This window comes from Convolutriloba macropyga, chromosome 3 (genome assembly GCF_964194025.1).
Source record: "Convolutriloba macropyga chromosome 3, txConMacr16.3, whole genome shotgun sequence".
NCBI classification, from domain to species: Eukaryota; Metazoa; Xenacoelomorpha; order Acoela; family Convolutidae; genus Convolutriloba; species Convolutriloba macropyga.
In genome coordinates, this window is record NC_134470.1 from 40,779,322 (window position 1) to 40,793,576 (window position 14,255).

At 39.3% G+C, this 14,255-nt stretch overlaps 1 protein-coding gene across 3 annotated transcripts in view; it reads left to right on the forward strand.

Moving 5' to 3' along the window:
- The window catches only part of LOC142336205 (mediator of RNA polymerase II transcription subunit 12-like protein), a 305,636-nt gene that overhangs the window by 226,782 nt on the left and 64,599 nt on the right, over positions 1–14,255 (forward strand). For all 3 annotated transcript variants that reach the window (XM_075384862.1, XM_075384864.1, XM_075384863.1), the window contains 2 exons: positions 2,204–2,495; positions 2,800–3,024. In XM_075384862.1, the coding sequence (XP_075240977.1) occupies positions 2,204–2,495; positions 2,800–3,024 (517 nt within the window). The remainder of the gene's footprint in view (positions 1–2,203; positions 2,496–2,799; positions 3,025–14,255) is intronic.

Genomic DNA, 14,255 nt, shown 5'->3' on the forward strand with positions numbered 1-14,255 from the left:
TTCGCTTTACCTCATTTTGCCGCTTTTTCAACATTTTGCGTGATATCGTTTTGACTTCTCTAGGCTAGTTTCTCTCTTCTCTCATTCTGCTAAAAGGGATTTTGAACATCAGTTGCTCAGCAAAGCAATTCAAAATGAACAGAGTCAGTATAAAAAATTGAAGTCAGAAGTAGAAACGGGATAAACCCATAAAGCCCAATTTTAGATGCCAGCTATTTGAACGTCGTTCCTATAAGTCTTAGTTACCATCTCTTATGCTTATTGGTATTGATAGTAGCCCTTGTAGCCTCTCTCTAAGAAACAGAAGTAATGACAGAAGTTCAACTACGAAGAAATGCCATCAAAATAAATCGGACTTAAAAAATGTTTTTGTACAAAAATCTTTTTTTTCAATTTCTTCTATTCTTTCAATCCCAACCATGCTTATTGGAATCAACGGCGGCTATTTTTCGGCAATCTGCCGGGTATGTTTATTTTTGTTAGATGGGTATTAGATTGACGTTAGTCGAAGTTAATAAAGGTCTTTTTATTTACATATTTTCTTTAAAATGGCTCTTTAAGTTTGTTTTTATTAGACCCTATAGACCCTATAGCCCTTAAGTTTGATACTAGACCCTGTAGCCTCTCACTGAGAGACAGGATTATGTTCAATTACGAAATGTCATCAAAATAAATCGCACTTAAAAATGTTTTTGTACGAAAATCAATTTTTGTTGATACTTTCTTTTCTTTAAATCCCACTAGAGTTATGGGAATCAACGGCGGCTGTTTTCCGGCAATCTGCCGGGTATGTTTATTAATGGGGCTGTTATTGGCCTTCTCTTGGTTTTTTAATTTCATCGCTCGCGATTTTTGTTACGACCATATGACGTCGTTACAACCACTTCAAATCTGCTTTTTGTTCATTCGTTCATGCAATTTCATCTGAAGTGCGTGCGTGACGGCTTCTTTCGCTCTTAGTGGAGCCTGTTGTTTTCATTCGCGTGATTAAATTTTTGGTCACACTTGACTTACCTCACTCTCAAAAATGACTTCCTCACTTTGAAATTGTCTTTTTTTTACTTTAATTCAAAGAGATAAGGTCAAATGGGTGTGTGTCACACTAAATGAAGGTTATTTGAGAGCAGCTAATAGAAGCAGCAAAAACTTGTACAGATTTTAATTCAAAATATAACATATCAGCCTTCAATGAAAAGACGAATTTTTTTGGTCTGTCTTTTTTACTGTTTTTTTGAGACTGCAGATCTACGAAGCTATTGAGGCTATTTTCTGGCAATCTGCCAGCTATGTTTGAACCATTGTCGCCAAAATTGAACCATGTGGTTTGCTTGTCTTCGTTTTGTCAAGTACGAAGGAATGGTCTTTTAGATAATCCTCTTGCCAGTTCTTGACCTCATTCAGACGCAATGTAAAAATGTGGTTCCTTCGGAATGGCGCGAAATTCTTGCATTTTTTGCAGACAAACCTCGGCAGTGCCATTGTAAAAGTTCAATGTTGTCCATGTTGACGTAATTGATGGCCATTTTCTGAAATTCGTGTCCTTGTGCCATTCGTAAAGTTATTGCCAGAACTTTTGATACTGTCGTGTACCTTTTGTCCTTCAGTTTTTGTTGAAATTTCTGCTTTCAAAAATGTTGTCAATATTGATGATATCAATATGAGAAATTGTGTTAAAATATCGTTCGAGTTCTGCTGAGGACTTCAGCGACTAGGACGCTTATGTTTATCGCTGAAAATTTTTGAGTGTGACTAATATTTTAGGTTCACCGCGCACTACTATTAAGTGCTTGATTTCTTGATTTCTGTTTGGTGCTTCAGCAACTACATTTAAGGCAGTACATATCAAGACCTCAATTGAAATGCGGGTTTTTGGTTAGTTGGGTTACTGAAAAAAGCCAGTTGAGGTACTGAATTGAGGTACTTATTTCGAGGTTTGAGATTGAATAATGCGCCTGCCTGTAATTAATGTTAGTCACTGTGATTTTAGTCCTATTCAAGTGTCCTATTTACAGTCCGATTCAAGTTTCCTAGGAGGTTGGCACTTTCAGACGAATGAAATGAATCAACTTAAGTACAATACTTGAATGAAACTATAAACTCACATTAATTCATTCGTGTAAAGAAGCCTGTGTTTGGATAGTTATCAATTAGAGTCTGAAATTCTTGGAACTTTGCAGCTGTGAAGAAAGATGTATTTTTCTAGTTCCCATAAACACCAATGCTGACGATGAGGACAATCGAAAACCGAGTCAGTTTGAATCCAACTGGACGTCGGCACAGGTCCTCGAGTTCGTAGGATCTGCTAATCTACAGGAAGTTGCATGTGCAGTATTGCATGCTCTTGCGTCCTGCACCTGGATTACGTACTCGTGTCTGAGGAATCCGGGTATCTTGAAAGCCGACGAGATTCTTCTGGATCCAATTGGCGGAGAGAGGCTGGCTTCCCATATTCTGCAGCTCCTTTGTTACCCTGGATCGCCAGTCAAAGGATGCAGGTTAGCTAAACTCCAAATCATTTCAGATACTTTTTAATCGTGTTACAAATTAATTGCGCATTAATACATGCAATCTTTAGAAATAAATAAGTGGATCTCAGCTAAGATTTTTCTGAGATTTTAAGAGCTCTTCGTGATATCTGATTTGTAACAAAGCTCTTGAAATCTAAGCTTAAGTTGGTGTCTTTATCTATGATAACTTGACTGAAGTGTTAGTTCTCCACTCATCCTAACGGAATTGGAATGGAATAGCGCGAGAGCAGTAGTGACGCTTAATTGCATACCAGTAGTGACGCTTGATTAGGTACACAGAGGGATCAGCTCTAACATCAACTCAAGGAGGTGCTCATGCTCAGGTTGCTTCTGCGGCCGCAACTGCAGCAGGAGTTGACGAGCAAGAGATCAAACTGAGGCGCATCTTTGAGAAGCTGAACAAGTGGAATCATAGGTCTTCCTGGCTACAGTTCACCATCATTTTGGAGTTATGCGAGTGGAAGAAGCAAGTTGACTTAGTCAACTTGCTTGCAAGGTTCGGCGTTGTGTGTTCACAATACTCTGTTAAAACACAGTTATTATAGCTGTAAGCTGAGCGTAGCTATATTGCGGTGCTCTTGGTTTTTACGACTCAAACGGGAGTATTGGTTAATAGCAGCCCTCATCTTCTCAGCCGGCTATTATAGCGCTCCTATTTTTTTACAATTCAAAGAATTTGTGTAGCTGCGAAGCTGTAAGCTGAGCGTAGCTATATTGCGGTGCTCTTGGTTTTTTTTACAATTCAAAGAATTTGAATTGTATTGGGGCGCTGTCTTTTTTTTAAGATCTGTTCACACATTTCCATGATTTTTGAAGTCAAATTGGAGTAGTGATTGTGGTCACGCCGAAACAGGAAATGGAGCGAAAAAGCGAGTAGTTTTGCGGCGTGAATTTTTTTCGCTCTAAATTTAAAGTAGAGTGAGAAAACGTATTTGAACATAAATTCGCTTTCTCGCTAGTGGTTTTTTGTTCACATGCGGCAATTTCACTTTGGTTTTTACTGTTTTTTTCGATTTTTTGGATCGAATTTACAATCCATTCATAGTTCGTTCGGCTTTGTTTCCTTGTACTATTAAAAAAAACTCATTAACTTTTTCTATTTTTTTTTGAATTTGTTTTTGAATGCCGTTTCTATTCTTCCTTATTTTGTATGTCGTTTGTGGAGGTTTAGGCTTCACAATAGTTGTTCTAATTGTTTAGTCATAATTATGGGCAATTTTTTCATTCGAGTGGTACGGGAATTCTTCCGGCTATGTTTTTTTTAAGATCTGTTCACACATTTTCATGATTTTTGAAGTCAAATTGGAGTAGTGATTTTGGTCTCGCCGAAACATGAAATGGAGCGAAAAAGCGAGTGGTTTTGCTGCGTTAATTTTTTTTGCTCTAATTTTGAAGTAGAGAGAAAACGGAGTTTGAACAAAAATTCGGTTTCTCGGTAGTGGTTTTTTGTTCACATGCGGCAATTTCACTGATTTTTACTGTTTTTTCGATTTTTTGGATCGAATTTACAATCCATTCATAGTTCGTTCGAGGTGTAGTTTTTTGTTTAGTCAATGAAAATTCTTTGAATTGTGCGTCAGGACTTGTCCTGCTATGATTTTTGGCCTTTTTTTGTTTTTTGTTTTACTGCTTAAAGTGGGTTTTGGATCGAAGCTTGTTACTTAAGCAATTTTCAGATACCAATTGATTAAAGTTTTGTTGGTATAAAATATTTTTTTTCTCAGGAAAAATGACGGAAAAATTGAGAAATTTTAAACCATTTTTCTTATTTTTTTCTGCAGTTTTTCTTTTTTTACTCTTAGACAAGTTTTTTAGCGTATTATGACTTGCCCATTGCTTTGCAAGATTTTCATTGTTTTAATTCGTCTTTGTTTCCTTGTACTATTAAAAAAAACTCATTAACTTTTTCTATTTTTTTTTTCAATTTGTTTTTGAATGCCGTTTCTATTCTTCCTTATTTTGTATGTCATATGTGGAGGTTTAGGCTTCACAATAGTTGTTCTATTTGTTTAGTCATAATTATGGGCAATTTTTTCATTCGAGTGGTACCGGAATTCCTCCGGCTATGTTTTTTTTAAAATCTGTTCACACATTTTCATGATTTTTGAAGTCAAATTGGAGTGGTGATTTTGGTCACGCCAAAACAGGAAATGGAGCGAAAAAGCGAGTGGTTTTGCGGCGTAAATTTTTTTCGCTCTAAATATAAAGTAGAGTGAGAAAACGTGTTTGAACAAAAATTCGCTTTCTCGCTAGTGGTTTTTTGTTCACATGCGGCAATTTCACTTTGGTTTTTACTGTTTTTTCGATTTTTTGGATCAAATTTACAATCCATTCATAGTTCGTTCGAGGTGTAGTTTTTTGTTTAGTCAATGAAAATTCTTTGAATTGTTCGTCAGGACTTGTCCTGCTATGTTTTTTTACTTCATCGAACAATGTTTCGCTTTACCTCATTTTGCCGCTTTTCCTACATTTTGTGTGAAATCTTTTTGACTTCTGTAGGCTAAGGCTAGTTTCTCTCTTCTCTTATTCGGCTAAAAGTGAATTTGAACATCAGTTGCTCAGCAAGGCAATTCAAAATGAACAGAGTCAGTATAAAAAATTGAAGTCAGAAATAGAAAGGGGATAAACCCATAAAGCCCACTTTTAGATGCCCGCTATTTGAACGTCGTTCCTATAAGTCTTAGTTACCATCTCTAATGCTTATTGGTATTAATAGTAGCCCGCGTAGTCTCTCTCTAAGAAACAGAAAAATGTTCAGCTACGAAATGCCATCAAAATAAATCGGACTTTAAAAATGTTTTTGTACAAAAACTTTTTTTTTCAATATCTTCTATTCTTTCAATACCAATCATTGCTATTGAAATCAACGGCGGTTTTTTGTCAATCTGCTGGGTATGTTTTTTAATTGCTCTCAAACGAAGTTTGTAGCTATTATTAATAGCCGCCCTCATCTCAGCCGGCTATTATAGCGCTCCTATTTTTTTTATTTTGTCGAACTTTTCTCGCTTTACCATTTTGCCGCTTTTTCGACTTTTTGCGTGAATTCTTTTTGACTTCTCTAGGTTAGTTTCTCTCTTCTCTCATTCTGCTAGAAGTGAATTTGAACATCAGTTGCTCAGCAAAGCAATTCAAAATGAACAGAGTCAGTATAAAAAATTGAAGTCAGAAATAGAAACGGGATGAACCCATAAAGCCCAATTTTAGATGCCCGCAATTTGAACGTCGTTCCTATAAGTCTTAGTTACCATCTCTTATGCTTATTGGTTTTGATAGTAGCCCCGGTGGCCTCTCTCTAAGAAATAGAAGTATGTTCAACTACGAAATGCCATCAAAATAAATCGGACTTAAAATTTTTTTTAGTACGAAAATCTTTTTTTTTCAATATCTTCTATTCGTTCAATCCCAATCATGCTTATTGGAATCAACAGCGGCTATTTTCCGGCAATCTGCCGGGTATGTTATTAGTCTTGTCTGTCTTTTTTATGCGATTTTTCGCTTTCGACGTTTCCTCCTCAAAAAACGTTTCAATCCCGATGTGAGTCAAGCGGGTCACACTGCCGGCTATGCTTAATTGCTCTCAAACGAAATTTAAAGCAATTATATCAGTCCTGTTGGTCTTTTTTATGCGATTTCTCGCTTGACCAATTTTTCGTCTGACTCATTTATCCCGTTTTTATGGATAAATAGTCAAATGAGTCAGACGAAAAATTGGTCAAGCGAAAAATCGCATAAAAAAGACCAACAGGACTAATATAATTGCTTTAAATTTCGTTTGAGAGCAATTAAGCATAGCCGGCAGTGTGACCCGCAGTCACAAGTAGTGCCACAAGTCACAAGCACCATAGTCAAACAAGTAGTGCCCAGCGGGCATAATAAATTCATTAGAGGCCCTTAGCGGCGGTTAGTCGTCCTTCAAGTGCTTAGTGTCGTGAAGCTACTTGGCAGGCCGTAGTTTAAGGTTAAAAGGTCCTTTTTAGTAGATTTTGAGCCCAAAATGTGGCAATTTTTTGTGTTTTTGTGTCATTTTTCCAATTTCTTGTTGTACCTGTCTAAAATTGAGGCTAGGTAAAGTTGATAAAGGTTTTTTCAAGACATAGGTACTTTTAATGACCTTTCAAGGAGCTATATGTTTTGGTAACCCAAACAAAAACACGCAAATTAATTGTTTCAAAGCTTTTTGTAAACTTTTGTCATTTTTTGGGTTTTTGTAACCCTGGATGTAAGGGAGCCTCCTCTAGGGATAATAGTTTACTGCATAGTTCCTTGTTGTAGTGGAATGTTTCAACCTTAAAGTTTTGCCGATTCTTGGTTGGCAAGGATCTTGAAAGTTATACAGGGTATCTTTCGCTCAAATTAATAATAAAAATTGCTTTGTTACTTCTACGTCAAAAATTGGGTGGGCGTCTGATAAACGAGAGACGTTAATCAACAGTGCTCTTAGAGCCTTTCAGCTCTGTTTCCACACAAACTGTTTTGGAAACTTATAGTCATGGTGTGAAGGGCGGTTCTTACAGGTTGAAGACACCCCCTCTGTTGACCCCCACCACTATTACCCAACCCCCCCACCGTGCTTTTGCCCCTCCCCACCCACCTGTTGACCACCCTTCCCCCTCGCTCGCCATCAGCCCCACGGTGAGACGAGGGAAACGTCCTTAGGGGTTTAATAATAAGTCACTGAAAAAGTTTTTTGTGGCATGGAGTAGCTTTCAATTTTTTAATATAACAAATTTTAGCAATGTTTTGGTAAAACTGGCATTTTTCAGTTTTTGAAAATTTTTGTCGGTTTGTAGGTTTCTCCAGCCTCAGGAGCCGAGGAACCTCCTCTAGGGTTTGACAATAGGTTACTGTATAGTTTCTAAATGTAACGGGAATGTTTTTTAAGATTTAACACCACGAATTTTAGCCTTTTTTATTTTCAAAACTTGCCATTTTTTTCAGTTTTGACATTTTTCTCATTATTCAGGTTTCTCAGCCTAGCAGAAAATCTCCGTTAGGGCGTGGTAATAAATTACTGGAGAATGTTTTATGGCCATAATTTAGTTTTGAAGTTTTTTGAAATTTCTTGTCATTTTCTAGGTCTCTCAAGCCTCAAGAGCCCCATAACCTGTAAGATTTGATTATACTTTACTGCATAGCTTCTAGAAGTGTTTTTCAAGATTTCAATATCAGCAATTTTTAAAATTCTTTGCAATTTTTACAATTTTTTTATTCTTTTTGAACTTTTCCGGCACCAGGGTCCTAGGTTTGACGATAAGCTGTCGCATAGTTTTTAGAATTAATGGGATTTTTATCAATAATTTAATGACTCCAATTTTAGCAGTTTTTTTGATAAAATTTGATTTCAAATTTTTGGAAAATTATTACCATTTTCCAAGTTTATGGATCTTTGAGCCAGTGAAACTGTTTAAAGCTTGAAATAGGGATACTGGAGAGTCTCTTGAGACAATAAGGTTGTTTTACTATCTTGAATTTTAGCGAGATTTTGTTAAAACTTGCAAATGTTTTCACAATTTTTGATGATTTTTGTCCTTTTCGATTTAAACGATCATTACTGCCCAACGAAGTTTTTCAAGTTTTGCAGATGGTTTACTTGACACAACTCCAGAGACACAAAAAAGATTTGAACATTTTCATTCCGACATCTGGAAGCTGTTTTTTGAATTTTGCAACTTTTTAAAACATCAATTTTTTATTTGATTTATTTGCTAACAAGGCTAGAAAACTAAAAGTTGCAGAGTCGAATCAACGAATCAAGCTAAAGCTAGCCTCAATAAACCGTGGCTAGCTACTGACGAAGCCAACCGCTCGCCGGTCGTTTGAGAGCAATTCGCCCGAAGTTAGTCGTTTGTTTTTAAGGTTTTTTTTACCGTAAGTACTATTCGTTCAGACGGTGTTTTGACTTACCTTGTACCAGGAGGCACGTGCTAAAAACTGTAAATTTGAAAACCAAGTCATAATGCTGATTTTATAGATGTAATTCAATGGTTAGGAAATGGATAACTTTTTCACGGTAGCAAAAGAAGATTTCTGAAGCAAATCTCACAAATATTTTAACTGTTGACAAGGAATAACACTGGACAAAGGGTAGCCCAGGCATATCGTGCCAAAGTAACTATAACTCAAGGGTCTTTTTTGAAACACCACCAGCACTGGCGTCAGTGAAGCAAGCTGATTAGTTTGTTTCTCTCACGTCCGGCCACAGCACCACCAACACTACACATTCAATAATAACTGAAGGCGAAGCACCGCACAGTTTTTTCTGGTGACCCCCTAACCAAGCTCGAACGCGCAACCTCAAGGCAAGGGCAAAGGCAAAGAAAATTACCACGAATCAACCCCAAAGACCAAGACCCCACCCCACCGGACAATAAAGAACCCCCAGCAGAGTCAGCTTTTCAACAACACAAAGCAGAATACAAACCTGACAGCAATGCCGAACAGAACCATGCAACCACACGTTTTGAAAGCGAAAATCAGGTTGATGGGGGAAAAATTACAAAGAACCTGCAAACCATGAGCGAATTAATTGACAGTGGGAACATAAATGCAGCAAATAATGTTCGTGAAAAGGCAGCGAAAACATTTCTGGAGTTCGAGGAAAGAAGTTACGATTTGATTTCACAGCTTGGCGAAGATCATCACGAGGAGTACATCGGCAAAATCACTGACACGTGGAACAACATCGACGTCATTAAAATTAAAATTCAGAATCACCTTTCGCAAGAAAACACCACAACAAACTTCAACACACAAGACAACAACGAGACAACATCAACTGCCAATTCGACAGCGGATAACTCAGCAACCAACAACAACATCAACACTAGAGCAATTGGACAACAGCAAACGTCCATTAACAGAAGTTTACACAACGAACAACCGGAAACTAGCAATTCCGCTCAACGTGACAACCTCAACAGCTTTTGGTACGATAGACTAGCTTACTCAAGCAACCTAAACGACCAGCAGAACAGAGTAACTGGAAAGGGGGACACACAAACATTCAATCAGCCAACAATACATCCACAGCAATTGTCAACAACGTTATCACAACCCGTTCCATTCTATGCGCCTTATGTGGAAGCTCTTCCAAAGATGGATCTTCAGAAGTTCAACGGTGACCCGAGCAAATGGGCAGATTAGTACAGCTGTTTCAGCTTCATGATTGGAGACACTCATCTGAGTGATGGACAGAAGATCGCCTATCTACAGGGACTTGTAATTGGAAAAGCCAAAACAGCAATTGAAGGATTTTCCTGCAGCGGACACCTGTACAAGGATGCAATAAACGAGTTGAAACAGCGTTTTGGGAACCCAAACGTCATCATTAGCAACTTGTTGGAGAAACCCATCAACTACAGGCCACCAACAACATCTCTTTCTTGGAAGATTGTAAATTTTTTCGCTTTCAGAAACACCATGACAAGGACACGAAGCCGATCTCAAGAGCACGACAATCTTGAAGCATGCAACCGACAAACTACCTTACAGTGAAGAATTCAAATGGAATCAGTTTGTTTTACGGCGAAGAATTCAGCAGCCGACAGTTGCAGACTTCAACCAATGGATTAAAGAAATAGCCGAAGCATATGAACGCTCAACGCATCAGGGACGAAGCAGCACTAGCCTCAGCACAGCCAGTGACACACCAACGAAATTTCAACTTAACTGGAACCCGACAATTTCATCAGCAACCAACTCATCCAAACAGGGAACAACAGCGGCAGCAACAACCAACACAGAACATAACCAACTTTAGCAACAACAACAACTGGAACCAGTACAGCCAGAGGAGCACAACACAAATATTTCAAGCAACAGCAACAGCCAGCCTCTGCCTTGTGTCTTCAACGACGGTAATCACCAGTTATTCCATTACCCAACGTTTAAAGCAAATACAGTAGACGAAAGACTACAAACGGTTTATCAATTGAATCTTTGCAAAAATTGTTTGGGAGCGAACCATCGAGCCAACAATTGTCCATCAAACACTAATTGCAGGGAGCAAGGATGCGGACAGCGACACAAAACTATGCTACACGGTGCCTACAGTTGACACGGACGAATACTGACCTCAATTGTTCAACCAAACTCTCAATTGAACAACTCGGGAGGAAATGGTAACTCATTTGCATTCATCGACAACCGAGATACAACCACAACAAAGGACACGGCAGCAGCAACAAAAACAAGAAACCTTCTCTATGTCATGCCAGTTATTTTACATAACAAAGAGAACGAAGTTCGGACATACACCTTTATCGACCCAGGAAGCAGCTTAACAATACTTCTCGCGAAGACAGCCGACGAACTACGCCTTCAGATGGAAACACGTCAACAACTTGTCTTGGAAGGAGCCACCGGAACAGACACAAAAATTTGTTACACAACGTCAACAGAAATTTCAAATTTGGAAGACGACAAACGCTACAATCTCAAACAGATATATGTTGTGGAAAACATCAATTTGCCAAAGCTGAGCACCGGGGAGACATTGCCAGAAAGTATGACCACCTTAGACATGTCAATATGCCAACTCTGGATAATCTCGAAGTCACAGTATTGATTGGACAGGACAACTTTAACCTTATCTCGCCAGTCATCGTCAGCACCAAGCGCAAGTCTTTTCAGACTTGGTGGGACTATTTCTGGACCTCATACAGTATTGAATGACAGCAAAACACAACATTCAATGCATCATACTGCTTTGTTTTGCAGCAATTGCCTCGAACAAGACAATGACCTCAACCAAGAATTTTTTCATTGGTGGAAAGCAGAGACAATTCCGTTGGAATCCAAAACGAAGTCAAATGATCCAGATGTTTTTGTTGGCCACCAAGATACTTAGCACAACATGCGTGAGACAAACAGATGGACGTTATGAAACGGGACTTCTCTGGAAAGACGACAGCAGTTTACCAGACAACCGGTCACAAGCCTTGACTCATCTGATTCATCTTGTCAACAGACTACAGAAGAAACCTGAACAGTACAAGAAATACAATGAGGGCATTCAAGCAGACCTGGAAAAAGGCTACATTGCAAAAGTAATTTTCCATCGACAGAAAGATACAGGATGGTACATACCACGCTATGGTCTTGTCAGCCCAAACAAACCCGACAAGATACGAAGAATATGCAATGCCAAAGCACCACAAAGCGAACAAGCCTGTGACAAACTCTTAGGTGGACCTGACCTCCTCGGGAATATGCTTGGAGTTTTGCTACAATTCCGACAGGGAGCCATCGCCATCCAGGGAGACATCGAAGCGATGTTTATGCAAATCGGAGTACGACAACAGGACCGACGTTATCTACGATTCATGTGGAGACAACCCAAAAGCCCAGAATTAGAGGTTTATGAATACCAACGACACATCTTTGGAGCCAGGGACTCACCAGCTTGCGCGAATTTTGTTTTGCAACAGACAGCCAAAGACGACATCGAAGATCACCCAAATTCTCTATAGTCCATTCAGCGGACATTCTACATGGATGACAGGGTCGCATCTTTCAGCGACGCCAACACAGCTTTCACTAGTCAAGGATGTCAAGGATACTCTGAAAAAAGGTAAATTCAATCTGTCAAAATGGTGCAGCAACAGCCGTGACATTTGTGAGCAGATGCAAGACGATCAGTTGAGGAGCTCTTCAGTAAAAGTTTCCATAAAAGAGTACTTGGAGTTTACTGGAGCTTGGACGAAGACAAAATAATGTTTAAAGCGAAAGACAGGAAGAACCTAGACAGGAAAACATGGACTCAACGCAAGTTTCTCTTCTGTGTCAAGTTTCTACGATCCTTTGGGAATCATATCTCCTTTCCTCATCCGAGCCAAGATTTTGCAGCAAGAATTGTGGAGACATGGACGCGAATGGGACAAAGCCATCAGTGGAGACAATGGAAAGGCCATCAATGACTGGGTACAAGAAAGGGAACTGCTAGGTACGGTAGGGGTTAACAGGTTGGTAGGTGGTACAGCACTTGGGGACACAATGGAATTTCATGTATTCTGCCACGCATCATTGGAAGCAACAGCAGCAGTAGCATACATCAAGACAACCAGGAACCAATAAACCACATCTCGTTTTCTTATGGGAAAAACAAGAGTGGCACCCTTACGTCAAACAAAAATTCACAGACTAGACCTGCAAGCAGCACTTTATGCAGCATGATTGAAGAGAACAATCGAGGATGAAATGAATTTCAAGTTTGACAAAATCTTTCTATGGAGTGACAGCGCGACCGTTCTCTGTTGGATAAAGAACTTCAAATTGAAACACGAGATGTATATCGGAAACCGAATTGCCGAAATAAGGGATCTCACAAGCACTAATCAGTGGAACTACGTCAACACCAAGGACAACCCAGCAGACCAAGGTACGAGGGGACTTAACTGCAACAGAGATGACAGAAAAATGTCCTTTGTTACAGGGGCCACCGTTTCTTCTGTCTTCTAGCGACAACTGGACAACAGACGAACATCAACATGAAAATGTTTTCTTGAACAGCGCAGAAAAGAAGTTTCAGGGAACACGATGACAGCCAATTGACCAGAACCTCATTGATGCCAACAAGTTTAGCCAGTGGTTGAAACTCAGAGCCGTAATCATCAAAATGAAAAACCTCCAAAACAAAACGAGAACATAAGACCAACAGATCATAGATGCAGAGAAATTTCTTTTCCGTCTATCTCAGCAACAATCCTTTGACGAGGATGTAAATCAACTAACACATAAACCAATTCAAAAAAGGAGTAGATTGATTCAGTTGAGACCGAGACCTTCAATAGACGAAGATGGTATCCTTCGATCAAATAGCAGACTAGCCAACGCACCAGTTTCAACAGCAACAAAGAAGCCAATAATCTTAGACGGTAGGAACAGGGTTATTCGTCTTTTTCTGGAACTGCAACACAACATCAATGGTCATGTTTGAGTTGACGAAATAATGTTTAAAGCGAAAGACAGGAAGAACCTAGACAGGAAAACATGGACTCAACACAAGTTTCTCTTCTGTGTCAAGTTTCTACGATCCTTTGGGAATCATATCTCCTTTCCTCATCCGAGCCAAGATTTTGCAGCAAGAATTGTGGCGACATGGACGCGAATGGGACAAAGCCATCAGTGGAGACAATGGAAAGGCCATCAATGACTGGGTACAAGAAAGGGAACTGCTAGGTACGGTAGGGGTTAACAGGTTGGTAGGTGGTACAGCACTTGGGGACACAATGGAACTTCATGTATTCTGCGACGCATCATTGGAAGCAACAGCAGCAGTAGCATACATCAAGACAACCAGGAACCAATAAACCACATCTCGTTTTCTTATGGGAAAAACAAGAGTGGCACCCTTACGTCAAACAAAAATTCACAGACTAGACCTGCAAGCAGCACTTTATGCAGCATGATTGAAGTGAACAATCGAGGATGAAATGAATTTCAAGTTTGACAAAAATCTTTCTATGGAGTGACAGCGCGACCGTTCTCTGTTGGATAAAGAACTTCAAATTGAAACACGAGATGTACATCGGAAACTGAATTGCCGAAATAAGGGGTCTCACAAGCACTAATCAGTGGAACTACGTCAACACCAAGGACAACCCAGCAGATCAAAGTACGAGGGGACTTACTGCAACAGAGATGACAGAAAAATGTCCTTTGTTACAGGGGCCACCGTTTCTTCTGTCTTCTAGCGACAACTGGACAACAGACGAACATCAACATATG